At 37.8% G+C, this 27948-nt stretch overlaps 1 protein-coding gene across 3 annotated transcripts; it reads left to right on the forward strand.

Moving 5' to 3' along the window:
- Positions 1-31: 31 nt before the first annotated feature.
- On the forward strand, positions 32-27727 carry DCAF13 (DDB1 and CUL4 associated factor 13). Of its 3 annotated transcripts, XR_001519663.3 has the most exons (12): positions 32-154; positions 1070-1269; positions 3428-3535; positions 5273-5362; positions 6240-6395; positions 7094-7171; positions 10989-11071; positions 12948-13112; positions 16210-16345; positions 24064-24227; positions 25041-25370; positions 25403-27727. XR_001519663.3 is itself a non-coding variant. In XM_015619226.3 (11 exons), exons 1-11 carry the CDS (start codon positions 85-87, stop codon positions 25126-25128), a joined length of 1338 nt encoding a protein of 445 aa, XP_015474712.1. In that variant the 5' UTR covers positions 32-84; the 3' UTR covers positions 25129-27727. The 3 variants fall into 3 exon arrangements, 2 of the variants coding, with proteins under 2 accessions (XP_015474712.1, XP_033368266.1); XM_015619226.3 differs by having other exon boundaries at positions 25041-27727; XM_033512375.1 differs by lacking the exons at positions 25041-25370; positions 25403-27727 and adding an exon at positions 16654-16704 and having other exon boundaries at positions 24064-24172.
- The last annotated feature ends 221 nt before the right edge of the window (positions 27728-27948 follow it).

The raw sequence follows: 27948 nt of genomic DNA on the forward strand, positions 1-27948 counted from the left end.
GCGGGGCTCGCGGCCTCGCGCGAGAACGGCCCGCGAGGCGCGTCCGGTCACGTGCGCGCGCGGCGGCGGGCAGCGGGCGGCGGGATGCGCGTGAAGGTGCTGAGCCGCAACCCCGATGACTACGTGAGGGAGACCAAGCTGGACCTGCAGCGCGGTGAGCGGGGCTCCGGCACCGGCCCCCGGCCCGGCCGGAAGGGATGAGGCCGGCGTCGCAGGAGGGAGGGGGAGGGAGGCAGGAAGGCAGGCATTCGGCACCCGGCGTCCGCGCCCCGCCCTGCCCCGCTCCGCTCGCCTCCCCTCCCCTCCGCCGCTGCCCCCTAGCAGCGAGAGCTCGGGCTCGGCGCTTCCCTGCTTCCGAGCGCCAGGAGTTTTCCCGCGGGTGCCGGTCCCAGGCGGGGATTTGCGTGCGGTGCCCTCTCTGCAGGAGAGCTTCCCTTGCCGGAAGCCGCATCCCGGGAGGGCAGAGCCTGGTCTGGCAGCGGCGTACGAGCAGGAGTGCGGGGCTGGGGGTTTCATCGCTGGTCTGGTATCCTGAGATTGCGCTTAGAATTTCCTACTTTGCAGTTTTTTTGTACTTAATGCTGTTTTATTGCCGGGACATCGAGTTTTGCTTCTTGCGTATTCATTATTAAAACTGTCAAAAATTGTGTTGATTTTACACGCAGAATAATAGAGTTGTAGGTTGGAGAGGACCTCTGAAGGTTATCTAGTCCAACCCTTCACACTTTGCCCCGTGGTGAACAGGGACATCTTCAGCTAGATCAGGTTGCTGAAAACCTTGATGGATATGTGCCATCTCATCATCTGTCTAGTCTAAATTTACCCTCTTTAAGTTTAAAACTGTTACTCATTGTTGTATCCTAACAGAACGTCCAAAAAGTCTGTCCCCATCCTTCTCATTGCTCCCTTTAAGTACTGAAAGGCCACAATGAGGTCTACCCAGATTCTTGTCCAGGCTGAACAACCCCAGGTCTCACAGCCTTTCCTGATGGGAGAGGTTGCCCTCTGAGCATCTCTCCTCTGTACTTACTCCAGCATGGGTTTCTAATGTGTGTTCTTTCTGTTGCAGTTCCAAGGAACTATGACCCTGCACTGCATCCATTTGAGGTTGCGCGAGAGTACACGAGAGCTCTGAATGCCACAAAGCTAGAACGTGTGTTTGCAAAACCCTTTCTTAGTTCACTTGATGGCCACAGAGATGGAGTTAATTGCATGGCCAAACATCCAAAAAGTCTGTCTACAGTGCTGTCTGGAGCTTGTGATGGAGAGGTAAGCTTACAAGCCACAACAAAGAAAAGGTATCTTTCTTTCTTATTTTCTTTTTTCTCTTTTGTGTTTTGTTGTGTTTGGTTGGTTTTGTCACACCTTTTCTGTCTTCTTTCAGCATGTTACCTTCATCCTCACTCAGAATGTGAAACTTTTTGCTGCTCTTTAACTGTGCCGCTGTATAGGGGAGACAAATTGTAGTGAAAGGTTTGTGGGTTGAAATAAGGACAGGGAGGGATCATTCACCTATTACCATCAAGGGTGAAACAGACCGAACTTGGGGATATTAGTTGAATTTAGTATTAACAAAATCAGAGCAGGATAATGAGAAGTAAAACAAGACCTGAAAACTACCTTCCCCCCACCCCTCCCTCCTTCCCAGGATCTCCCTCCTCCTCCCCAGCAGCACAGGGAAATGGGGAAAGGGGGTTACAGTAAGTTCATTACAAGTTTCTCCTGCCTCTATTCAGGGAGAGGAGTCCCTCCATTGCTCCACCATGGGTCCCTCCCATGGCAGACAGTTCTCCATGAACTTCTCCAGTGTGAGTCCTTTCCACAGTCTGCAGGTTTTCATGAACTGCTTCTGTGTGGGTGTTCCACATTGTGCACCCTTCAAGAACAGGGTGCTTCAGTGTCACAGAGTCACAAGTCCTAGGAAACATGCTCCAGTGTGGGCTCCTCTCTCCATGCCTCTAGAGGTCCCTGCCAGGAGCCTGTTCCAGCAAGGGCTTGCTGTGGATTATACCCTTCTTTGGGTGCATCTGGCCTTGATCTTCTCCACAGGTGCAGATGGATCTCTGCACTCCCATTAACCTCCTCCATGGGCACCAGGGGGCTGCTGCATTACTATGATCTTCATGACGGGTCAGGGGAGCCTCAGCTCTTCTCCTCCTTCCCTCATCTTGGTGTCTGCAAAGTTACTGCTCCTCATGTATTCTCACTCCTCTCTTCTGAGTGCAGTAACCTCTGCCTGCTAGCTTTTATTCCTTGTAAATGTGTTATCACAGAGTCATGACCACCATTTCTTACTAGCTTGGCCTTGGCCAGAGGTGGGTCTGTGTGGGAGCTGGCTGGCATAGGCTCTGCTGGACATGAAGGAAATTTCCAGCAGCTTCTCACAGAAGCCACCCCTGTAGATTCCCACTATCAAAACCTGGCCATGCAAACCCAATACATGTGATTGATTTTTGCTGCCCACATGATTGATCCCCCCACTCCTTCCCCTAAAGAAGTTAAACTGTCAGATTAGCTAGGGTGAAGGGGCACACAACCAGAATTTTTTTGCAATAACAGTTTTTCATACTGTCTAAAAAAGGCTAACCCTATGTAACTATTTGATTGCTTTACATAACTATAAATAGCAATCAAGGACACTTTAATTGGAACTAGTTGCAGAAAAAAAATTGCTGTCTTTTTTGAATTCCCTATTTTTTCTCACCCTTTCATTGCTTATTTGATAGTACTTGAATACTTTAAAGGTATATTCTGGGCAGCTGGTTGCTTTCTGCTTTTTATAGAAAGTGTGTATGTCATGCAGTAAGTGTAAGGGAGGTTAACCTTTTCAGAGAAAAGGAACAAATTTCTTTGAAAGTTTAGCCAGATTTCTTACCCACTGATAGAGTGAGTAAAATACTGGGTACTATAAATACATAAAAATATAAAGACTGACCTCCATTTCTTTGTTTTTTGTTTTTTGTTTTTTTTTTTAAATGAGCCCAAAAGTTTTGAAATAGAAACCTCTATGAGAAATGGACATCTATAGATAATGTAGTACAGTAGCTGGACTGAAAAAATTCTGTTGGTTCCAAATTTCTTTGTGCTTTCGTCTTTAAAAGGGTATTTTTTTGCTGAATTTGTAACTGCTGGTGTTTTTAGCAAGCATTCTAGTTCAAAAACAGGGGAGTGCAAAATGCAGAAGGTGTACAGCGTAGGTCAGGGGAGAGGGTAAGAACGAAACAGCCTCTTTTCTGTTTCTAAACTTTTAAAATTGCTTTTCAAGAAAGAAATAATTAAATAGTTCTTAACATGATAAAATCTGATTAGTGACCAAGCCAACTCTGCCATTTCACTACAACATGTGTAATCTCTTGTACTTGAATTGTGAGCTGCAGCTGTGGGCTGTAGAAAGCTAACAGAATATTTGCTCCTCTGTTTTTATCAGGTTAAAATTTGGAACTTGACCAAGCGACAGTGCATCCGCACTATACAAGCCCATGAAGGCTTTGTTCGAGGCATGTGTGCCCGTTTCTGTGGTACATCATTCTTCACTGTAAGTATTGTGTGACTCCTTAATACTGCAGCAACACAGAGTAGCTGTTCACTATCTGCTTTTCACTGAGAGGCTTCCTCTCTGCTGTAGAATATTTAAATATTGTATGAATACACTTATTAAATGTGACAGTGAACCAAACAGTTCTATTTACAATGAAATTTTTTCTGATGCTGTGGTACGGATGTCATTCAATACCTTTGAAGGGATAAATACCAGAAAATAGCTAACAGATGGTCATGTAATTAAAACTTGAATAAACTAGTTTTCATTAAGGTAGTAAATGGATTATCTTAATTGAAAGATGTAAAAGCACATTAAAAAGTAACTGTTTGCATATACTGTGATTAAAAATAATCTGATTAAGTTAAGATCATTCCATGTGAATAAGGCTTTATTAATTCATAAAACCCACAACAGATTCAGTTGCGTGTAAACTGCTTGGAAATAGTATGTCTTCATATTGGCATTAAAACAGTTCTAAGATAACACAACATGAAGAACTGTTTTTGAAAACTGAAGTGTCCTGAGGTTGTGCTTTGTTTGAACTGGTCATAAAAGAGCCATTTTCACTACAGCGTATTTATTTTTTATAAGGTATATACCAGTTCATAGGGACAATAGTTAGGATATAGTTAGGATTTTTTACTCCCAGTAAAAAATCTTAAGTGACTCCAAGTGATTTACTTAGTCCCCTATTGACAATCTGTCTGCCTGAAAATTGAGAGAGGGAGAAAAGAAACAGTAGTAGTGCAGTCAGGGAGGGAAAGATAAACTTGTAAAGCTAACATTTTTTAGGCCTGTTTGCATGATCCAGGTCACTGCACAGCTATACAAAAGCTTGTGCTGTCATTAGTGCAAGAGGTAGAACAAAATTTGAAACAGGCAACCAGAGCAACTGAGGTGGAAAGTGCCTTTTAACTGATAACAGGCTCATCAAAGTGACTTCCAGAAGATAATTTGCTGTTTAGGGTGCCAGTTGATTAAAAATCACAAAATGTAGCATTACAAAATGACCATCACTCCAGCTCACCTTTTTCCTATTCAGCTATCTGTTTTGATTTCGGAAACTGAAAAAGCTTTGTGGATCAAGATAGACAGCTGAATGGTGAAGGAAAGGTGGTGGTGGTGGGAAACAAGTGACAAACTGGGAATCAGTTGCCTGCCCTCAGAAGCCAACAGATCCCCAGACAATCCCTGAGCAGCAGCCACTGTGGAGCCCACCTCCTCTTTCTGCTCCCAGTACTGCAGCCTTTATTGCAGAGCATCATTCCATGGTATGGAATAGTCCTTTGGCCACTTCAGGACATCTGTCATGCCTGTGTCCCCTCCCAGTCTTTGCCCACCCCAAGCCTGTTTGCTGGTGGGTGAGGCAGGGATGATGGAGACAGAGTGGGAGCAGCGGGAAATGCCTCAGCACTGAGCAAGCACAGCCAAGGCTTGGGTGCTGTATCAGCACTGTTTCAGCCACTAATCGAAAACACAGTGCCAGGTGGGCTGCAAGGAAGAATGTTCACTCCAGCCAGACCATGTACGTGTTTTAACAACATATTATGACCAGCAGAGCTAATCTGTGAACACTGAACCAGCAGGAGGAAGCATTTGTGTATATCACAAAATGTTTTGGTTTTTGTTTTTTTTTGAAAGGATGCCTGTATTTAATTGCAAAGCATATCTAGCAAAATAAAAGGGAATATATTTACATAAAACTGTACATGATTTCTCCAATGTTTCCAGGTTGGTGATGACAAAACCGTGAAGCAGTGGAAAATGGAGAGCCCAGAATATGGAGAAGAAGAAGAACCTATTCATACAATTCTTGGGAAGGTAGAAGATCTGAGTTTTGATTTCCCCACACCTCTTCTTTTGAATTAAGTTTCAGTCACTTCATATCTAGCTTTTGAAGGAGAGAAAAATAGTTTGATATCACGTGTTATCATAATGGGTTGTAATTTGATGACATCAAATTTTATAATGGCACTTTTAAAGTATTTTCATGTTTTTATTCCACTTATTTTACATGTAACAGAAAACATTCCTTGAATGCCACCAGAGTCTGCTTAACCCTGTCTGCTAATTATCCCTTTCCTGCAAACTGGTCACATTTCTCTGTAGTCTTGCCAGACATGTGATGTCAGTGCTTAGTCTACATTAAATAACTTATTTTTCATGCCAATACCTTACAGCCATTCAATACAAAATACTAACACCTTAAACTTTCTTATTGACAAAAACAGTCTAAAAATATATATTTTGGCGCCTTGAATTTATGATAAGCTTATGTTAGGAAAAACATTCAATGCTTTTTTCAAATAGGTAGTCTGAAACTCTGTAGTTATTGCAATGTCTGTGGAATCCAATCAAGTCCCTACTGAAAATACAGTTGCACTCTTAAAAATTTCATTTGCTTTAAAATTAGCCAGGATTTTGTAAATATGCATTTAGTGCCAGTTCCATTGTAAATTAACATGCAAAATACATGCACCTTAAATGAAAAAGAAAGCTTGCCTCCTGAAAGGGATACATCTGATCAGACTTAGTGTCTGGCAGCACTAGTGAGTTAATTTTGAGTAACATAAATGAGAAAAACCAAGTGAGACTCTATATGCAATGGTTTGTTGATTTTTTCCTAACAGAACATACTTGAGTATTTATGCATGCTATTGGGTTTTAAAATTTTTTACTTTGTTTTTTTCCCTTGAAGACAGTGTATACAGGAATTGATCACCACTGGAAGGAACCTGTTTTTGCTACCTGCGGCCATCAGGTGGACATTTGGGATGAACAAAGGACAAGCCCCAAGTGTTCTCTGACTTGGGGTTTTGATAGCATAAGCAGTGTAAAATTTAATCCCATTGAGGTAATGCTTGTGTTATATATTGGAAAGTATTATTTTTTGTTAACAGTATGAGATCCAAACTCTACTTGCACCGTCTTGAATTTTTTTCTTGCAAATATAGATTCTGTGTTTTAATGGAATATGTAGGGGGATATATACATAGATTTTGATGGTAATATTATTTTGGAATGTAGTACCATATTTTTTTTATTTTCCTATTTTTGTCTCAGTTTGGGAGAAGAGAAACAAAAGCAGGGCAGTCTCCATTCTGCTCACAACAATACATACCTGGTAACTCAGTCATACAGTGTAGCAGTTAAGTGGCTGTGGGGCTGTCATTTCATCACTTCCAGTATTCTACTACGTGTGACTGAGACTTCTCACTCTCTCCATGGCAAAACAATTGCATTTGATCTTTCACAGCACTTCCTATTATACCCCTTGACTGGGCTATGCTGATAGAAAAATGTCTATGAGGAATTGTCTTAGTTTCAAAGCAGAGGGCACCGCATGGATTCTTACAGGGAAAGCTATTTAAAGTATTTGTGCTGGGTAATCAGTTGCACAGAAAAAATGATGAATGTGTTTCCTTGACTGAAAAAGAAACTCATGATCAGCTTTGTGAAATAGCTTAGTTATCTAATGAAAGCTGTTAACCACATTCCAGAAGTATTTCGAAGACCATACACATTGCTTTTGGTTTTTTTTTTTTTCCCCAGACTTACCTTTTGGGAAGCTGTGCTTCTGACAGGAATATTGTGCTATATGATATGAGAAAATCAACTCCATTAAAGAAGGTAATGTTTTTCTATTTAAAATGAATTACTGGTGCTAATAATAATACTGAATATATAGTAGCCTGTAACTTGGTGACAGCAGAGAACAGGAAGCTCTGAATTCTGAGTTCACTGAGCTTTTATTGTCTGAGTCTTCTGAGTTTGAATTAATGTTGGGATTTAAACAATGCAGAGTTAGAAAGGATTTTTTCTGCATTCAGACAGGCTGTCATGCTCACTCTGTTGTAATTCTTGATCAAGTTCCTGACCTGACAGCAATTTCACAATAAGAACTTTATGTTCTTGTATTGCATTCTGTCTATGTATGTGTGATTTTTTATTTAATTTTATTTTTTTTCTCTTCTTGCCAGAAGGAAACAAGGTAAGATTACCACTGGAGAGTCTTGCTCTGTATTTGGAAAGGTGTTTTTCATTCAAAGGGAGATAAACCCTTCCCTGTGCACTGTAAACATTCAGAAATCCTTTGCAGTGTAATCAAAATAGTATTTATGTGTGGAATGTACTGACGACCTAAAGATTCGTATTTAACAGAATATTTGTATTTATTTAAATAGGAAGCTGGTAATTCATATACGTAGCAAACCTCAATCAAGTTCAGTAGTTCTGAGCCCCAGAAATATCTTAACAATATTCTTCTGGAAATACAATATTCTAGCTCATGAATATGTACTCGGTGTTCTCCTGTGTCACATACTGTCTGCAGTGTCATTGATCTGATACACGCTAGAACATTAAAATGGTATTTAGTTATAAAAAGGAATATTGTTGTCATAACAGTATTTCTTTCTCTCCCTGTGCCCCAACAATTTTTAGTGAATATTCACTTGGGCCACTGAGGCAGTACTTATAAAAACTTGTCAGTGATGCCAGCTGAAGACCTGAATGTTGAAATGAACACAGCCAGTGCTGTAGAGCTACAGTTACAAGCTCAAAGGATGCAGTTTGATCCTTTGTGAACTAAATTTGAATCTAACATAATTTTACATATGTATATATGCTAGATTATGACTGTGCATACATATAGAATTATTATGTTGGACTGTGTGCACATGTTCGTATATGTGTATCTCATGTAAAGCAGTGTGCTGAGGTGCATTTCCTGCTGTAGGAATAAAACACTGGTTAGTACTTCCTTGCTTCCATGGGCACAGTACTGGGTTTCCTCCTGGGATAGGGATAATTCTGCTGTGGAGGGGGTGTGAAATGTCCATTTCTGCATTGAGCTCTGGAATTCCTAAGAGAAGGGTTTTTCTTATTACAAGTACCTTACTTATGTATGAGCACTGGTTTCTGGCACTGCTGCCTTCCTGGGATTTGATCAGCAAAGCAGTTGGAACTCAGTGGGAGTCCCTTCCTTAATGAAAATAGGGGTACAGCTTCTCACATCACAAAGCAGTAGCTCTGTTGCCTGTTTGTCCTGAGTGTGGGTTTCAAAGCCTTAAGTCTTAAAAAGGGAGGGATGAGATAGTGAGATGGGTTCAAAATAAGAACTAGTCTAAAAAGAGCTGGGAAAGATGAATGAAAGGAATTCTGTTGAAAGACAAGAAGAAAATGTTTTGGTAGGTGTTAGTATACTTTAAAACTAGAAGGTATTCTTGTGCAACCTTCAGGAAAGCTTAGGGTGTTTTAAAGATAGATTTCAGCATTTAATCAGCTGACAGGAACTGTGTTTTCTCTTACTCATTACATTCTTAGGTCTTCATCTCAACCAAATAATTTGAAGTTAGTAGAGGAAGACAGGTTAATTGGGTAATGTTTCTGTGTTAAAGTAATCTCACCATTTTCAGGCTTTTGTTCTTTGTAAGCAAATGTTCACAGTTAAAATAATTAAACCCAGAGAACCAAGTCTTCAGGGACTTCACAATTTTGTCTTATTAAGGACTTAAACTTACCCTTTTTATGGGATGTACAAGAGATTGAAAATAGTGGTAAAAAAATGGCTCTAGTATGGCTTTAGATAGTTCTGAAGTGCCATTATGAATGTATTTACAGCAAGTTAAATCACTTGCAGCCCAGGTTGCCTTACATAGTTGTTATTAAACCTAATGCTAGAACTGTAGAGACGATCTCATGTCTTAGGCACTCTTTTAATTCCAAAAGCCACTGCTGAAATGAACTGAAGGCTTGCAAATTTTGGTGAAAAAATAGAGATTCGGAGCATGACAGAACTTGACTCCTTTGAAAGAGCTGGATTTTTTGGCAATATTGAAATTATTTTGTAGCATGATTTAAAGTACTTTTTAAACATACGGTGTATTAGATTAACTGTGTGTTCATTTTACAGTGGCTGATAAACTTGTACAGGAAGGAATAAAGAACAGTCCTTGATTATTAACTTCCCAGTTTTGTGCAAGATTTATAACTAGAACAATACTGAAACCTGAGCAAATTCTAGTTGTCACATTAGTGTAAACAGATGACATTTCAGTGTCCGCTTTTTAAACTAGAGATCGCTTTAGAGATCTGATGATTACATTCAGTTCTGGTTGCATGCAGTTCCTGAAAATAAGAGGTGTTCTGCAGCACAGACTTGATAATGAACAGGATGGTGTCACCTGGGAAATGAGGATTTTGGGAGAATGAGAATTACAAGAATAGGTATACATTCATTAGAATATTTTGGAGGGCTGTTCAGTCATCACTATTAACTTGTTTTGAGCCTGTCCATTACTGTAAGGGTTATAACGATACAACTATATTCTGAAATATGTGTAAATTTGTGGTATTTGGTGTAGTAAACCAAGAACAAAAATGGGGTTTGAGTACCATAGCGTTAAACACCCAAATTTCAGGATTTTTAAGTAGGATTAAAGCTGGCCTGGAGCATTGTAGCAAATCCCGTTTAGAGTTGTTCAGTTTGTTAATAAGTTGCTCTGTAATTACACATCCACTTTGTGTCAGGCATACTGTATAGTTCTTATTTTCAAATAAACGGGTGGAAGTTCCTCTCAGACTCGGCAGAAGCCAAAGCTGCTGTGTCTGATGTGTCAGATGATTCCTCCCTGCCTTGCCCTGTCCCACAGGGGACCAGCTGTTCTCAAAGGTGGGGACATCCAGTGTACAGCTTGCCTCTTGTCTAGTCTGCAGTTAGCAAAGTAGAAGGGTTTTATTAATCTGTTATCAGCTGCCTTCCTCCCTCTTCAGGGCCAACTGGCCTCTTTGTTGGCCATATGCTTACAAGCAGCAAACAAATCTTACAAATGTGTGAGGAATGATTCACTGCTGATACAGTGATAGTGCTGAGTAGGTGACAGCACAGTAACTTCTGTGTACATTGCTTGGCACTTCGACAAGAAATGGCAACTGGCCAGGAGAATTCATGAACTGCGATTTTAGATATAAAATAATGAAGGGGTAATAACTGGGAGAAGATAAAAATGTTACAATTGCTTTTCAAATGTTCGTTCACAGCTTCAGTTAATGACTACATCCCTTGAAATGACCATTTAATTAGGCATGTCTGTAGAAGGTTCCTGTAAATAGGACAGAGAAGTGAAGTTTTTCGGAAGTTCCAGATTTACTTGTTGACCACTAGCAGGTTGCCATGTTAAATAACCACTTAGAAGAATTTGATTCTAAGGTGATTTACAGAGGAAAATTTAATTGCTGTGTAGCCCAAAGCAGTAAACATGTAATGAGAGACAGGAGGTTCTTGGGTTTCACTTCTTACACTGCTGAGGAAACATTCTGTCATGTATTCCTCTGCCATAATTCTCTATCTACAAAGTGCTTGTCTTCAGGAGTATGTAGGAAGTTTTTAACTACAGTTGGGGTTTTACTGACTATAACAAGGTAGAAATGTGTAAATATATTTCAGGTTATCTTGAACATGAGGACAAATACACTGTGTTGGAACCCTATGGAAGCTTTCATTTTTACTGCAGCAAATGAAGATTACAAGTAAGTGTAACCTTGCTTTTTGATAATCCTGGACAGGTTATATTTTTCATCTGTACCTTGGTGATTTTTGATCATGTTAAAATAAATTTTTTAAAGACTACTAAAAGTCTAAATTTGAATCACTTAATAACCTAGAGAATGATAGGAATACTGATTTAAAGAAATGTTATTGATAGTAGACTGCCTCTTTCTATGTGTCTCAGTACTTGGGGGGTAAAAAGTGATGTAACTCAGAATAAATGCAGCTGAACCAATGCAAGTGTAACTTTAAATAGACCCTGGAATATAAGTACTGTTGGTCCAGTCTGAGGCAGTATAAGTGTTTATTTTCTTGCCAGCTCTTGTGAAGCTTTATACTTCGTACTGATCAGTTATTTTGATGAGAACATTTCTTACATAAAATAAATTAATCTTTTGTGAGACAGTTCTGGAGACTGCAGTACTTATCCTTTCTGTATCTTGGAGCAGTTTTACTTTTGAACAATACTATTCATGTGAACAGCTAATCTGATATTGAAAAAGCTGTCTCTTCAAAACTAGGCCATTGCAAATGTGTTCCATATCCTTTTTTCCAGGAAGTCAGCGATCTAACAATAGATCACTATTTTCTTCTAGAACATAGGAATTTTATCACTTATCTTAAGGCTGTTTTTCTAAGGAAATGGAATGTGGCTCAGATCTTGAAAGTAGTGTAATACCCAATGTGTTGTTGTTCTTGTATTTATGTTATGGTATGGTAAAGCTATTCGACTGCCTAATATGTTTGTTTATAAGATTGGGGTTTTTGTTTATGAGTTTGCTTTTTGGCTGGTTTGGTGGTTTTAATCTTTTTTTTCCTTCCTCTTGCTAAACTAAAATCTATAGCTGTTGCTGTCAGGGACAACTGTCCTCTTGCAGCCTGAAGCATTTGGTATGCAAAGGCAAATGCACACATCAACAATGCATATGCAACTATTTGCTGATTATATGGAGTAGCAGTTTTGAAAAAGATGCTGCATACTTTCTCTTGGGGAATTTAGAAGGAAAAAGCAATAGTCACCATTGTAATATTCAGTAAGGTACATTTAATTTCAGCTATGTATTTGTCTGCAGAAAGGAAGGTGAGAAACCTGGCGAATTAAATTTATTTAACATAATAGTTCTGCTAAATAGTATATCTTAAGCAGGTTTCAATAAATGCATTGTCTGTAAAGTACATATACTTACTTGATGGTCTTCACAGTGATTATGCCTAGCTTCTTTATTCAAAGGGAGAAGAGGTAGGTCTTACCTGAGCTTTGAAGTTCTTAACAGCAAACCAAGTGTGGTCCAGCAGCTGGGTGTTTACTTTTAACATAATGCATCTATAGATAGTGTTACCTGCTGAACTAGCATCTCTGTGTGTAAGGACTGAGCTTTCCCTGCACTCCTAGACTTGCTACACCAAGCTGTCCTTGCTCTTGTCTGGCCTAAGAAAATTAGGCAGTAGCAAAGGCTGCCAGTGAAATGAACTTTACAGTAGACTGAATTACTAGGAGTTCACAGTTGGGGAATATTTAGAAACTTTTCAGAACTGATAGAATTGATGTAATGATTGAGAGATGCTTTTACAAGTTCAGGGTGCATACTTACATCAGAAGATGGAGAAAAGGAGGCCAGTGTGATGCCTGGAGTCTGACCCGTGGACAGCTGATGAAGGGAATAGTGGAGCCTATCCTCTGATTAACAAACTTCTTTCAAACCCCAAACAATGCCATTTTCTTTCTTTTCATGTATTATGAGCTGTTTTAAGGAGCTCCCTCTGCAATATGGCTCTAACCTTACATGTGGTTTATGTAAAATGTACTGTTTACCTTACTAGTTATGATATTAAGCTACTGATGTATTTATTTTAAAGCTTATATACTTTTGATATGCGCTTTCTTGAATCACCTGTGATGGTGCATATGGATCACGTGTCTGCTGTTCTTGATGTGGATTATTCACCCACTGGGAAAGAGTTTGTGTCTGCCAGCTTTGATAAGTCCATCCGCATTTTTCCTGTAGACAAAGGTCACAGCAGGTGAGTAGTTTAACACCTTTCTCTCTTCCTGTCATTCATTCCAGTGACTTCCTCCCAAATCCTCAGAATCACTAATTCATTAACATCTTCATTGGGGCATTTGCTTCCTGTGAGTGTTGAAATCTTATTCAGTCAGTAGCTTGAAGCTGACTGAAGTCAGTAGCTTGACAGGCCGTGTAGTTGACTTAATTCTGGAGCATGGATCAAGAGTAGAGCTGCTTAACAAGTAGCACTACTTCCACAATATGAAATTAAAATTAGAGTGGATTATTGTGCTTATGCAATTTCTGTTTTACTATGATGAATCCCATTTTATTTCCCTGTCTATGCATCTTTAATGTTTTTAGGTTGCTTTATACTGTTTCTGTCACCACTTAGGTTTGCAGTGTATTACAGCATTGTAGCATTTGGTTTCCTAGGGATTGTCTTCATTCTGAGTGGATGATTGCTAAAGACATTGTGTAAAATAGATTGCTATATGAATTCCTGAGGATCAGTTTTGGGACCCTTTTGTGATCTGTTTCAGTGCACTTGCTACCTTTTGTTCATATTTTGTTAACGTGGTTTTGATTTGTAATACAGTGCTTTGAATACAATTCACGTGGATTTTGTTTTTCATGTAAGGTTTCATAAGTCAGTATATTAAATATTTTGCAGGAGTTCAGATTGAATCTACTGTGTCTCCATTCTTTTTTGTTTTTCTTCCAGTTTGATGAAAACTGAAGCAAGTTATCTGATCTTTCTGATATCATTTGATCTTCATAAACCTGCCTTCATTATTCTTTCTTGTCAGTTCTTCCTCCTTTTTCTTTATTCTTAACTTTATTTTACTTCTGCTCGACTTCCTTTCTCCAACCTTGTCCCCCCAGAAGGTTGTTGCTAAGTGAACTTTTAGGTGGTTTTAGGGTGAAAATGTTGAAATACCAGTTGGGGAAGAAGTATATTTTTATTATTGATTGATGAAATTGTGCATGCTGTGTAACTCTTTGTGCTCCTGTGACCCGTTAGAAAATGGAAGGGGCTATTTACATGCCCTCTATAGTTAATCTACAGATAGCTTTCACGTTCTTTTTGTCTTGAAATAGTACTTGAAATGTAATTATGTAGTGCAGCTTCTTTATAGGTTTGTTTTTGTTTTTTTCTAACTTGCATTATTAAACAATATGGTTAGCAGCTTCTTTCTATGAATTAATAACATTCACAGAAGTGGTGATATGCCAAGTTAACACACATCACTGAGGAGAAGTTTACAGACCCCATAATGCAACAGTAAAAGGCTTTATTTCACATTTTAGCAGATTATTGCCAACACCCGTGGAAGGGTTTTTTTCTCTTTGTTCCCACTTTTTCCCCTTTTGTGTTGCAGCCATAAATCTAGTGAGGAGAACCCATACAAATGAAAAATTTTGCCTCATGTAAGCTGATTAGAGTGTTCTGGTACACTTAAAATTCTTTAGAAGCTGGGCTTCTTTAGAATTGCACAATTCATATTAATCTCAAGGGATGGAGAAAAGTCTGTAGATAGAAGATCTGATTCTACTTGGAAAACTGAGGGCAGTTAGGAATATCTGTAAATAAGGATCCTGATGCTATTCTAGTTTTTGATTCTGATGTCTTGCCAATCTAAAAAACTCCTGACTTCAATTGCTTTCTATTTTTATTTTTAAATAAAAATTTAAATAATGAATTTTTTTAGCCCTAAGAAACAGGATTTATTATGAAATTGATTAAATTTAGTAAATGCTGAACTGTATTTCTGTGTGAAATTTTAAATGACAGATCCAGGTTATTTGGCCATGTTTTCTGTTCTTTCTGTCCCTAAAAAATGATATTTAATACCTTGTTATGACAGCCACAGGATAGGCAAAGGCTACAAATTCAAAGTATGGAAAGGAAAAGGACTTAGTTCCCCAAAGGTGGATGAAGAAAAAGCTTTGTTACTGAGTCACATACTAGAAGGAAAGTAAGCATAGAAATTCTTGTGAAGGTGCAGATGTGCACACATGCCATTACACAGTGAAAAGCTGATGTGGGAGTATTAGTGTTTTCTGATGGTAGCTGTGCTTAGTCTTCCACATAGTTGTTCTTGGAGAGTATTGCTTGCTGGTGAATTAAGAGGTGATTAGGCTTATTAAAGCTTATTTATCCTGATATATTGATTACTTTTCTTTTTCTCACAACCACTTCAGCTCAACCTCAGTCTAGTTTCTCCACAACATTTGAATAAATGTTGTTTTTGTGGTTTTTTTGCATTATTACTTGGGTTTTCCTTGCAAAAATAACTGAGTAGAAGAAAGAGAATAAGCTGTCTTGCATGACTGATGTGTCAAAGAAGTGGCTATTGGTAGGCAATAAATAGGCCTTATTTATTACTTCTTTTCAGAATGCTAACGAATAGCTAAGATTCCCAAAAAAGTGTATGTAGTCCTTTATTTTTATAGCAGAAATAAAGGAATAAATTTGATACAAACTTAATGAAAATTAGACAAGAGTTTAAATATTGGTTTAAATGTAGTATGCTGAAACATTTTTCAACAGCACTTGTTGTGCAGGACCAGCTGAAATTAAATATGAAATGGAGTCCATTTTTGGGTAAAGGAGGGAAATAACAATGAAGAGTAGCAAATCCATTGCTATATCATAAATGGATGGATGGGAGGTATTTCTTTGCTGTTTGGTGTCAGATTCTTTGGCACCTATTTTTCTACATTCCCATTCTGAAATACACTCAATTGAAAAGCACATTAATCAAAATGATTTCAGGAACAGTGCATTTCATACTGTATTCCCATAGCATGTTTTGCAAAAAGAGTTATTTAACTCTACTATAATTTCTGTGAAAGCACTTACTTCAAAAGCATCTTATCCTAGGTGACCTTTTATCAGTCTATCACTGATAACTTTGTATCTCTATCTATAGAAAGATATAGAAAGATAAGATCAGCTCAGTGTTTAAAAAGTCAGATTTTTTAAAAAACAATGGCAAGAAAATGTAAAAACAAAAAATTTGCCTTGAACAGAATGCTTTCTGCTACTTGAAAGGTAATGGTGAGAAAAGTGATGATAGATCATTTAAAATTGTTTCTCTTTGCTCTAGGGAGGTTTATCATACCAAACGAATGCAGCACGTCATCACTGTAAAATGGACTTCAGATAACAAATACATTCTGTGTGGCTCAGATGAGATGAATATTCGTCTGTGGAAAGCTAATGCTTCTGAAAAGCTGGGAGTGGTAAGAGTTGCATTTTGCGTTTTGTTACCACAAGATGTTTGGGGGTTTTGTTTTTATTACAGCCAGTTAGCCTCTTCAACTTTTAAAAACTTGCTTATGAAGTTTGACATTTTTGTTTAATTTGCAGATTGTCATGTGCAGTATAGCTCATTGCATTTACTGCAGCTTATAATAATTATAATAAGAAAATGACATACCTCATTATTGCTACACAAGATGATTTTTTTTTGGTCTTGGTTAATGTTAACTATAATCATCAGTTCTATCTAAACTAAATTTGAATTTTTTACCTGTGTGCTGATGGTTAGAATTCATCCTTTACCACGGTGACAAAAGTAAGAAGTTCTGCTTTGCCATAGGTAAGTAATTCTATTGAAGTTTAGAGTTACTGCTTTTGACTGACATGTGATTAGTTTGTATTCATTCATGCAGTTCGTTTGTTAAAAAAAAAAAAGTATAAAAATAAAAAGAAAATCATGCTGTGATAAGCATATGTATTGTAAAGTAGACTATTTGCACTCATTCACTGAGATTGTTATTGACCTGTACAACTCTCAGATACCAAGTGGGCAAACTAGGCTGGTATCTGAAGTCCACTTAATTCACTGTAAATCTGTTTGGTCGAGGTGTTCCTAATGTGAACAATCACCAGCCTCATTAGATAGGTCTTTGCAGTTATACTTGTTCAAGTGTTTATGTACAGATGAAGCCCAAATGTTCCCTTTCAGTTACCCATTGCATAGATTCATCTGCAGTATTGAGTGACTTTGGAGAGCAAATTTGACACCTTGTCTGCTGGGAGTAACCCCTTTATGTAGCTTTATATTGTTATGGTATTTTGGAGGTGCTTACGTTGCCTCTTCTGAGTCCATGGGCAGAGCTGTCAGATAACGTCTGTGGGAATTTTTGCTTGGTCTTGTGAAAGGTTGTGGGAAGAGGAAAGGGAAGCTGTGATTCAGGGAAGAATGTGGTACAGCTGAGATGCTGGATCTGTTGCATACTAATGTCAAGGATTGGTTGTGGTTACCTGAAGCTCCATCAACTTGAAGTATCTGTAGGAGGGAAGTGAAGCAGAGCTGGGAGAGGTGGAGGGAGTGGAGGAGTACTTAGGGCTACACTAGAAACAGGACAAGTCATGGACTACTGTGCACTCTGAAGTACTGGATATGGAGTAGTGCAGTTAAAATAACATGTATGACTTTAGCCATGGTCCACCATAGGTGTTGGGAAGTCCTGTTAGTATTCTCAGTTTTGCTCTAGAGCAGTAGATAAAAAAAAACCCCACAGCTTTGTGGTCTCTGCAGTAATTGTGATTACAAACAACTATTTATGTTGACTTTTTTTTTTTTTCCTCCCTGCTCTTTTGCATTGATTATTGGGATTTTCCCATGTGGTGCTTTGGTGTAATACTTAAATATCAATTCCATAGTTGCTAATTTTGGGGATTCCACAAAGATCATTAGAGAGTTTATTTTTTGGATTTAATGCTCGTGTTGAATTTGTTTAGATAATGCAGGTTTGGGTAGAAGTATTGTCTGTTTTCCTTCTGTTATATCAGTATGCTCATGGCAACATCCTTTTTACCTGATTTTATGATATTAACTGAAACATTCTCCATTTACTCACTATATTTTTAGTGAGAGATCATGATGTTTCTCTCTAAGATGCTGTTCCATAACAAATTGTCTGGTATTTTTGACATTCATCTTTACTCTGAGCCCTTTGTGTGAAGAACAAGTGGGAAAAAGAATGTCAAAAATACCATTTTCATGTAGAGGAGTTCCTGATATTTTCAGATGTGAACAAAAAGTTCACTGTATTGACTACCAGAAGGCATTGTCTCCTTTTGTTATGGAAGACTAAGGATAATTGACTGGGAAGTAATAGGCAAACACAGCTAGTCCTGCGTTGCAGAAATACTGCATACCAAAAGGACAGCTTAGCTATTGTTTAAGTTTTCAGAACATAGACTGGTAAATAACATTCTGCTGTTTTTTGTAGTATTTGCATCAGTGAAAACTGGCCATGGATGGGCTTAAAAAAAGGCACTACTTAGTTGTGACTACTGGGTATTGGATATGGTTTGTGCATTAATACTCATGTTCCTTGACCTGACAGGAATCCCACACAAAACAGCCTTTGCTGTTTTAATTTGTGACTACAGTGTTGTTACTTGATGTGCCCCTTGGAGGCTGTGCCTGTGATGTGTTTCTGCTCTTGTGGGATTGTTCCAGTGAAGCTTTTGTCACGTGTGTAAGGGTGTGTATTTCTGTCACAGTACTTGGGCTGGTGACTCTCAAGAGAGCCAAATCAATAACTGTCTATGACACAGGTCAAGTGGCATGTGGTTTATTATTTGACTTCCCCCCCCCTCCAAGTTTTTGTTATTCTTGGGATTGTTTTTTTGGGGGGGGGGGGGTTTCAGTTTGGGGGGTTTTTTGGTTGAAGTTTTTTTTTTTTTACTGTCAAAAGTGAAAATCCTCCCATAATTTATCATAGTATCTTAGAAAAAACACCTCGCAGCATCAAAAGTCATCTTAAGAAAGCGAAACTGTTTAAAAATACAGGAAGAACTTAAAAGAGACATAGTGTCTTATGCAGAAAAATTGCACTCATTTCACAGGACAGAGATGAACTTGTGAAGAATTACATTATAATGAGAAGAGAATGTTTCACATCCCTATATCTTATGTGGGAATGTGTTCAAAAATGGTGTTGTTGAAGCCGTGAATTTAGCAAGACACAGAATTTGAAGCTGTCTGAAGTGGCTATAGTTGTTTAAAATTTTTTTAGAAGCACTATGAAGTCCTATTTTCAGATGTTAGAGAGCAATTTTAGCTAATAGGACTCTGGAGTCCTCATGGCTTATCATGCTCTTGGATATATCTTGGGAGTGTTGCTTGAATTGAGGCAACTGCGAATCCCTCTTTATCCAGCCTGGTAGTTCCTGTGATTCTTAACAATGCAATTGCTAATGGCTATTTAGCAGGTTCCACTGATTTTCTTTAGTACCTGCTTCTTTTTTAGAGTCTTGGTGTTCTTATCTTCACAGACATATGCTTGCTTACTTTATAAATGTCCAGTTCTTCCACAGTTTGTGGCTATTTTTTGAATGTTTTGAATATTCAAAGCTGAACATCCAGTAATTCTGTCAGAAGTGTCAAAATATGTCTTAAATGCTTAGTTGCTTGGTCTGCTATTTTTCTTTGCTGAGAAGATTTGATTGAATGACTCATCCAAAGGTCAGGGTATTTCTGATATAATGCCAAAATCTTGCAATACATTGTATTTTACGATGGATATTTTTGTGCTGGGGGGTGGGTAGAAAGCAACATCCTGAAAAAGAAAGGAAAATAGTAATCAAACTTTTTTTTTTTTTTTTTTTTTTTTTTTTTTTGCTTTGGTGAGTGCTTACTTGGTTTTCTACATTACTGAGTTCAAAGGAAGTTATAGTGAATATGTAGTACTCATGTTGTGGCTGGTGAACATTTATCCAGTTGGAAAGTTGTACTTTCTGAACCGTAGCTACCCAAGCAGTCATCAGTTCTGACATGCATGTTTCTTTTGGGTTTTAATGTATTTGGCACTGCACTCATTATTCAAAATCAGTGAAACATGAAAGAAAGAAAGAAGAAAAGTCTCTGGAGGAGCCAGAGGCATCTTATGTCTCTACTCCACTGACAATTAAGTCTGCATAGGTTTTACATAGAAGTAACAAACCCCAAATATCTGTGTTGGAGCTACTGGACAAGTTGCTTCAATTTTCTACATACAGCTTTTAATAAATTTTCATTAATTGATAAATATGTATTAAATAGGACATAACAGGTGTTCTTTTTAAGGCAGTGAACATCTATCTCTGCATGCCCAGAAGCAAAAGACTCAGTTAAGACTTGAAAAACTCTAGGCTGTTCAAATACGTAAAATATGGCTTGTTAAGTATGTTTGATGCCTTTTTATCTGTGCTTTTGAAGAAGTTAGGTATTTATGAAAAGGTAAATGATTTTGACTTTAGAGGAGGAAAATAGAGCCTGGTCTGAGTGGCAAGGCTGAAAAAGCAGCATTAATAGTAGATTTCAATTAATAGCGTATACAGTTAATGTAATTGATAGAAAGAAAGGGATAGACTAGGCTTTTCTGAATTGCACTGAAAGTAATGAACCATCAGTAAAACTTGTAAAAGCTGTATTACTTTTCAGTCTACTGCCACAATAAAAAAGGAATTATACCTGCACTTCTTAGTAACTTAGTAACATTAATTCTGTGAGTAACAGCTGCAAAATTTCATCTCTTTTATGAATTAGAACAGAGCAGTGGGTTAGGATGCTTAGAATTTTGGTGAAACTACTGATGAGTGAGTGAACAGTAGTGGAGCATAGGTTTACTGCTTTCTTAAAAAATTCAGAAATACTGGGTTTTGAGTATGGTCTAGTAGAGATAGGAGAAAGTGCTGTTAGAAATCTTGGATTTGATCTAACAAAGTGCATTAGCAGGAGCACATGAAAACTGTCTTAAGCAATTGTTTATCCTTTCAGTCTGTTTCTAGTATGTGGTTCTGTTTCCTGAGATAATGCTGATAACAAGCAGTACCAGATACTGTGGGTCGTGGCATTCTTTTCATAGTGATTTTTGTCTTGTAATTCAGTGCACCTGTAACTTCAACCCTATAGCTATGATTTCATGCTTTTAACATCTACATTGCCTTGCATTAACTTTCTGGTTTTTGTGCTTTTGCCATCCTTTTAGATGTAGAGATCAAAATTTTTGGTCCAGGAAAGAGTGAATAATGAACTTCATGGCAATAAATTTAGAAATATGTTTTCAATAGAGCAATAGAAAAATAAATAAAGACAAGCTATGATGTAGAAAACTGCTGGGATATATCTGGATTCTAAAAATATATTGCATCTATGCTTCTGCCTGCACTAACCTAGAAGAGCAACCTGAAGAGGACAGATAAACATTCATTTCATATTCTTATGCTGAATTACAGAAGTCTTAATAGCGTGGAGTTTTAAATACAGCCCTCTTGAAGAGGAGAATTTTTTTTAAGGGTGATTTTAGCTTCTAATCAGGGCTCTGCAAAAATGCTTACGTTCCTCCTGCTTAGATGGAAAAATAAGCAGTCTGTGTCATCAGGAGGGAGGAGAAGAGGCATGGGCAGTTTACTCAAAGAGGTATTTTCCTATTGCTGACAACTTGATTGCATTTAAAGAGTTCTTTTTCCCCTTTTTTCACCCAAAGTATTTGTTGTGAAGTCCTCCTTTGGTAGTGACACAAATCAGCTGTTTCTGCCACGTAATCTTGATTTTCCTCGTGTAGGAAAAAAAATTGCACATTTGTTATTTGAACATATTAAAAAAACAGTCATATGTCTCCTTTAACTTCCCCTCATGATGTCACATAAATACTAATTTATTATATATGTTAATTGGAGAGTGTTCTATTCCCTATAAATTAAATCTCTAATCCTGCAAATCGTGCTATGCATCTTCTCCAGCCCAAAACAGAGTGGGAAGTAATACTGTTCTCTTGAGCTTTTCACACTGACCTTTGTAAAGTGACTTGGGAGTGAGAGTTGGAATTCAGTGCCTTATTTCAGTGTGCTTTCTTAGCTATCTGCTATCTCTCATAAAGGGAACTTGTCAGTACTGCAAAAGTTTCTTTTACCATCGTGTGAATGCGAGTGCATTTAGCACAGTCTCTGGTGTATTGGCTGCTGGCATCTGGTAGTTGGGTGGAAAGTCACCAGCTGTGTGCCTTTCTCTATACCACATTACCCATAAAAATGGAGTCAGGCTCCTCCACCTCTTAATCTATATTAATTTTTTAAATAAGATGTCCGGGATGGATCTTTAATTTACAGATTCACCTCTTGTCTGTAGAATCATCAAGGTTATACTAAATCGGCAGCAATTTGCTCTTCTAAAATTAAAGGAAAATCATTGCATTTAATTAAAATAAAGCTCTGTGATTTGGATTATGTTGGCAGTTTTCTGCAAAGTGGGAACACCTGGGATTTACTGAGTGAACCAGCTATTCAGAGGCTAGCTGACAAGAAGGAATTTCAGTAAAAGGGGGAGGGTAGCTTTAGTGGACAAAGACTGTAAAATTGCCTCAATTTCAGAGGCCACAATGAATATAAGTAAAGCAGAAGGATTTGGATTTTATGAACAAGAGGGTGTGGAGAAGCAGATTAAGAGCATCATGTATCTGTGATGTCTGAATTAGAATTTTTTGATCCATGAACAACTCTGTATCTGGTACCTGGTTCCTTGTCCCAAATCAGAAGCTCCTTTGTGATAATTTTTATAAATACTTGTTTTCAGACCATTTATGGTATTCTGAACCAAAATCATCTGAGTGGGATAATTATTTATTTATTCAGAATTTGTGAAAAATTCTACCAGAAGTCACACACAAAAGTGATCTCAAGTGTGGAGAATAAATAGCCAATTGCTGATTTCAAGTGGGGGGAAACACATGTCTCATTATATTCTAAGTGGAATTCCCAACTGTGTTGTGTAATAAAATAGTCGGTTTTGTTACTGGTTTTTTTGTTAGCATCAGTTTCTGTCTTGAAAGTGAGAAGTTAGTGACACTGAGTAAATAGAAGTCGCCTGAACTATTGTTTTACTGCCAATATTTTAGGTGGAGATAGTAGTGTGACATAAGTGTGGGATGGCAAAAGACTGGTGCCATGGTTTAATTGAAAATATGAACGGTTTTTAAGATATCTGAAATATCTGAGTTACAGAGTTTGGGAAGGAGGGTAGGAAAAAGAGGATGGGATTATCATCATCCCGTATTTAATACTAACAGATTTTATGTTTATATGAAAACTCACTAGACTAAAATGCAGCTGAAATTCCCAAAGATCCAAGCCAAATCAAAAATACATTGAGATTGCTATTCCTCATGAAGCACTCCATGCTTTAAATAAAGCCACAGGAAACACATTTTTTTCCTTTTGATAAATAAACATTAGGACCAAAGGAAAAAGCCTAACTGAAAAAAAAATAAATCTTCTGTTGATTGGCTGTCAGTCAGACAGTGTTCCTTTCAGTGTTGCTAATGGTGGCTTGGACAGAATTTTAAACATGAATTAAAAATTAGTCTTTTGTGGCAATACCAGCTCACCTGTGTTTCAAGTGTTTGTGATACTAAGACTTTTTTAGCCGCTTGATGAAAGTTGGAACTCCCTGTGTGTCATATAGTTAAGCTAATACTTGAAATCTGATCTGTGCTTCGTGCTTCCAAAGGGATCAGGGTGCTGGGTAAGATTTAGGCCACCTGAAGAGCTGTCTAAAGCTGTTTATGAAGACAGTTCCTCTACAGCATTTATAATTACACTGACTAGTGATTAAAATGGCTGAAAATCTTTGTTTTACAAGGAAAGTTGATCATCATCATTGGCTAGGAAGGACTAATCAAAGAGTGTTTACCGTCAGCTGTTTATGTTCTCATTTGTCACTCTACAGCACATTAAAATCTGGTTCTCAGGAATTAAATTTGGTTACTTCAGCTTTAAAATTATAACATTTTATGTTTGGGATATTGTTGGAATTTTAGGTTTTTTTAATAATTACATACCCTTATTCTGAAGGAATTTGCTAGAAGGAAGCCATTTGAATTAAAAGTTAAAATTTTTTAGAGGAGATTGACAGATAAATCCCTGTTCTTTTCTAATGTGCTTGTGTGTGTTATTTTCCCTGTAGCTTGCACCGCGAGAGAAGGCAGCTATGAATTACAATCAGAAGCTGAAGGAGAAGTTCCAGTTCCACCCGCAGATCCGGCGCATAGCTCAGCACCGACACTTGCCCAAGAGTATTTATTGCCAAATCAAGGAGCAGCGCATCATGAGAGAGGCTCGGCGGCGGAAGTACGTCTTCCTCTTCTGCTCTTCTGGCTTTGCTTTCTCTTCCTCTTAATAAAATGCATCACTGCAGTGCTGCTGTGGCAGCGGTGTGCAGGAGTGATAGGGCTCCTTTGAACATCTGAATGAGTGGTCATGAGCTGCTGGATTGATTGTAAGGAAAATGCAGATGAGTGCCAGTCAGTGAGGACTTGCTGCTTCCCAGAAGTACAGTGGAGACATGGCAACAGGATACCATGTTGGAAAGAGACACAGTGCTTAGTTAAGCATGACATGATGGCCCATTGCAATGGAAATAGGATGGGGTGTGTGGAGGGCTGTTTGTTTTTTTGTGGGTTTGTGGTTTTGGTATTTTTGATAATGCCAGATTCCAGGGTGAATGTTTTATGCCACCTAGATGATTGCCATATTGGAATTTGTAGGAGTAGGAGGTGATGTACTTGGCTGTAGCCATTGAATTAAGAGTAAAGTGGTGGGTCTTAGTTATCTTTATTATTATTTATTATTACATTTATCTTTATTAGCTAAAAAACTCCACAAACTTGAGCAGCTGATCCTGTTGACATGAAAACCAAGCTGAGCTGCCAAGGAAAGGCTAATTTGAAACCTTTCTAAATTAGCCAACTTTAAAGCTACTTTCAAAAGGGATGGTCCTTCTTCCCAAAGGAGTGTGTGGCTTTTGGTTATTAGAAACAGAGCAGTTCTTAACATTTTTGGTTTTCTTTGTAGGATAACTCCATTAGTAGCTTGAGGAGGAAGATAATATTTCTTAAATGTTTGTCCTGATTACTGAGTTTCATTTTTCTGTTTTGTTTCTAGGGAAATGAATCGTCGTAAGCACAGCAAGCCAGGATCCGTGCCATTTGTGCCAGAGAGGAAGAAGCATATTGTGGCAGTAGTGAAATAATTGTTTTCACATGTACAAAATGTCACAATGAAAGAAAAACGTCACTATTGAAAGAATACACTGTACAAAATTTGATGGACTTTAATAAGACAGCATATGGTTCCAGAAATATGACTTTTCTTCCAAGTTTGTGCATCCTCTGACTTCTCAAGTCATCATCTGCTTTGAGTAGTTAGAATTTCTTATGTAATCTTTTTTTGCCATTTGTCTGATGTTACTGGCCCAACACTGTGTATTGCAGTGTATCAAAAGGGTGATATACTTGTATCAAAAGGGTGTTTGACCCTTTTGATACAAGTAGATAACTTGGTGGAGAATATCTGCCATTCCAGTTCTGTTCCTTGGTACTGTTACTACAAAAAAGGATGAAATAGGATAATATTTGTCAAAGCAAAAAACCTGCTCCGTACGGAGTTACAAAAATTCTTGTCCTTGTGCTGTCTTTTTAAAAAATTTTTATTTAAACAAATTTAATAAAGTGACCTTAAGCAATGTCTGCATTATACTTCTTGGAGTACCATATATTACTTTTAGCCCAAAAGAAATTCAACAGGATTTTCAGACACCTGTAAACATAATTTTGACCTGTCTTCTTAACTGTTGTTGTGTAACTTGACCAAACCTCAGACTGTTAAGTTGTTAATATTGATAACTACTTTGCTGAATAATTTTTTCTCTTTAAAACTTGCAAAATCTGGATGAAAAATGACATAAATTTTATAAACCACAGAAACTCCTTCGGATGAGATTTATTATAAGCTTTCTATTTTATGTTTATAGAAGGAAAATGGAAGTTTTACACTTCACAAGGTATCTGTAGCCCAAAGTTCCCTTGCAGTTTGCCTGGGAAACACCCTCCTTCTCTTCCAGTGGGATAAATAGCCTTTTGCTGAGGATACCAAGGTGCTCAGAAAACTGTGCTGGAATTAAACTAGGCTGTCTAGACTGAAGAGAGATATGAGATATGTAATAACCCTTATGTTGCTTAACATCATCTGTGTAAAAAAATCTAAGTCTTAACACTACTGTTTGTAGTGACATTCCCTGGCCCCAAGCTTATGCACTGCAAAAAAAAAAAAAAAGATGAACTCAATTACAGTAAACTTAATACTTTATTTTTTTTATTTTTTTTTAATCTGGAAATTGAGCACTTGCCTTCATATAGTATCCTGTTTAATGTATCTGCTGACACTAATCCATATGCATTTCTGGTTCCTACTCTTTAACTTGTCTCGTGCAGTACTGTTTGGGCAAAGTTCCTGAATCATCATGGCAAAATTATGGCTCTTTGGTGATAAGAGGCCATAATGTATCTTTGACTCTCTGGATCACTTACCTTTATGGGGTGATGCAGGAAGAGAAGCAGATCTGAAGAGCTATAAGTAGGATGATGAGAAGAAGTGGAACAGATCAGGAAATAGGCTGATGCTGGCTGTGTGCCTGTTGTACTAATACGGTGCACTCCGTGCCAAATACAGTTTATTTTCTTCCTGAAATACTGAAAAAATTGAGGGAGAATATGCAGTCCAAAATATGGCTTGTGACACAGCTGTAGTCAAGTCTTGCACAATTTGCAAAACCAGACTAATCTCTTGAAATGTGATTAAAAATTTTCAGCCTTGTCAGTTTTACGTGAGTTGAAGTTGTTGATTATTGATTTGTTGAGTCATGGTAACCTCTGGTGTGAACAAGCCCTGCTGCTTGGAATTTATTAGCTTTGGTGCAGAACTGTGAATGTAGTGAGAACTTTCAGTCATTTGGAATTTTGTGGGTGGTGGCTGCAGTCTGTCAGTTCAGAGGATCCCTGGCCATGGATTTGTAAACTGTTGGGCTAGCTGCTGTTGATTTATCCCTTTTGGAAACCCTTACAGTTTGCCTCTGATGCTTTTTGTGGTCATTCATCTGAAGTACATAATGCCACAATATTCAAATATATTTATTTAAATGTAGTAGTTGCTGTGCTTGCAAGAAGTGCTCATGTAAGTCTGTTACAGGCCATTGCTGAAATGGTTTAGAAATTAAAAGAAAGGAGCTGGGGCCCTTAATAAGTTTTTATTTGGCAGGGGGCTTTATTATTTTTTCCCCTCAGTGATTTGAGAGGTGTAGTCAAAACTCATCTTAATCACCTTAATCGAGTTACCTATATTTGTCAAATGATGGTCTGGAAAAAAACTTTAGATACATGCATCTGCGTGTATGCGTACTCAAGTGGATGCAGAATAAAATCCTTTGTACCACATAAAATAATGAAAATCTAAGGAAACTGCTAGTGTTTCCCTTCAAAATTTTGGTGTTGTTGGTTAAGGAAAAAAAAGATGACAGTTTATTTTCTAAACCAATGCATTATCTACAGACCTGCTGATTAAAAGAATCCCCAACAAATTTCTTTATATGTTCTTTCTTTGGGAAGATACTTGAGTGGTTTGAAAAAAAATATTTCTTCATTGTATAAATACTTAAAATGGTATTCATAGCCTTGGTGAATTTAGCTGTTTCATGATACAGCAGCTACAGAGTCATCAATGTTTTATTTCTATTTTATCATAGCCAGACTATGTAATGAAACAGATATTTGAATAAAGTAATGTCTTTTACTCTTCATATGTTACAGATACCTAAAACAAACTAAGTGACCACTCAGGTATGTGTAAAAATACAAACCTTTTAGATCAACTGAAAATTGCGACAGGGTTTTCTTGCCTGTGTCTATGTGGCCCTTCTTCACTTTGCTCGTGGTGGTAGAATCCCCTGGCGTTTGGGATGAGGCTGTTGTGATTCCTATATCATCGAACTTGTAACAATATAAAACAATATCTGTGT

The sequence above is a fragment of the Parus major genome, chromosome 2 (assembly GCF_001522545.3).
Source record: "Parus major isolate Abel chromosome 2, Parus_major1.1, whole genome shotgun sequence".
Classification (NCBI taxonomy): Eukaryota; Metazoa; Chordata; class Aves; order Passeriformes; family Paridae; genus Parus; species Parus major.

Excerpts from the sequence above, each read along its gene's own strand:
- DCAF13 (XM_015619226.3), top strand. The coding sequence starts at position 85 with ATGCGCGTGAAGGTGCTGAGCCGCAACCCCGATGACTACGTGAGGGAG. Across the intron at positions 155-1,069 it reads CAAGCTGGACCTGCAGCGCG|TTCCAAGGAACTATGACCCT; the intron begins GTGAGCGGGGCT and ends TTTCTGTTGCAG. Across the intron at positions 16,346-24,063 it reads CTTCTGAAAAGCTGGGAGTG|CTTGCACCGCGAGAGAAGGC; the intron begins GTAAGAGTTGCA and ends TTTTCCCTGTAG.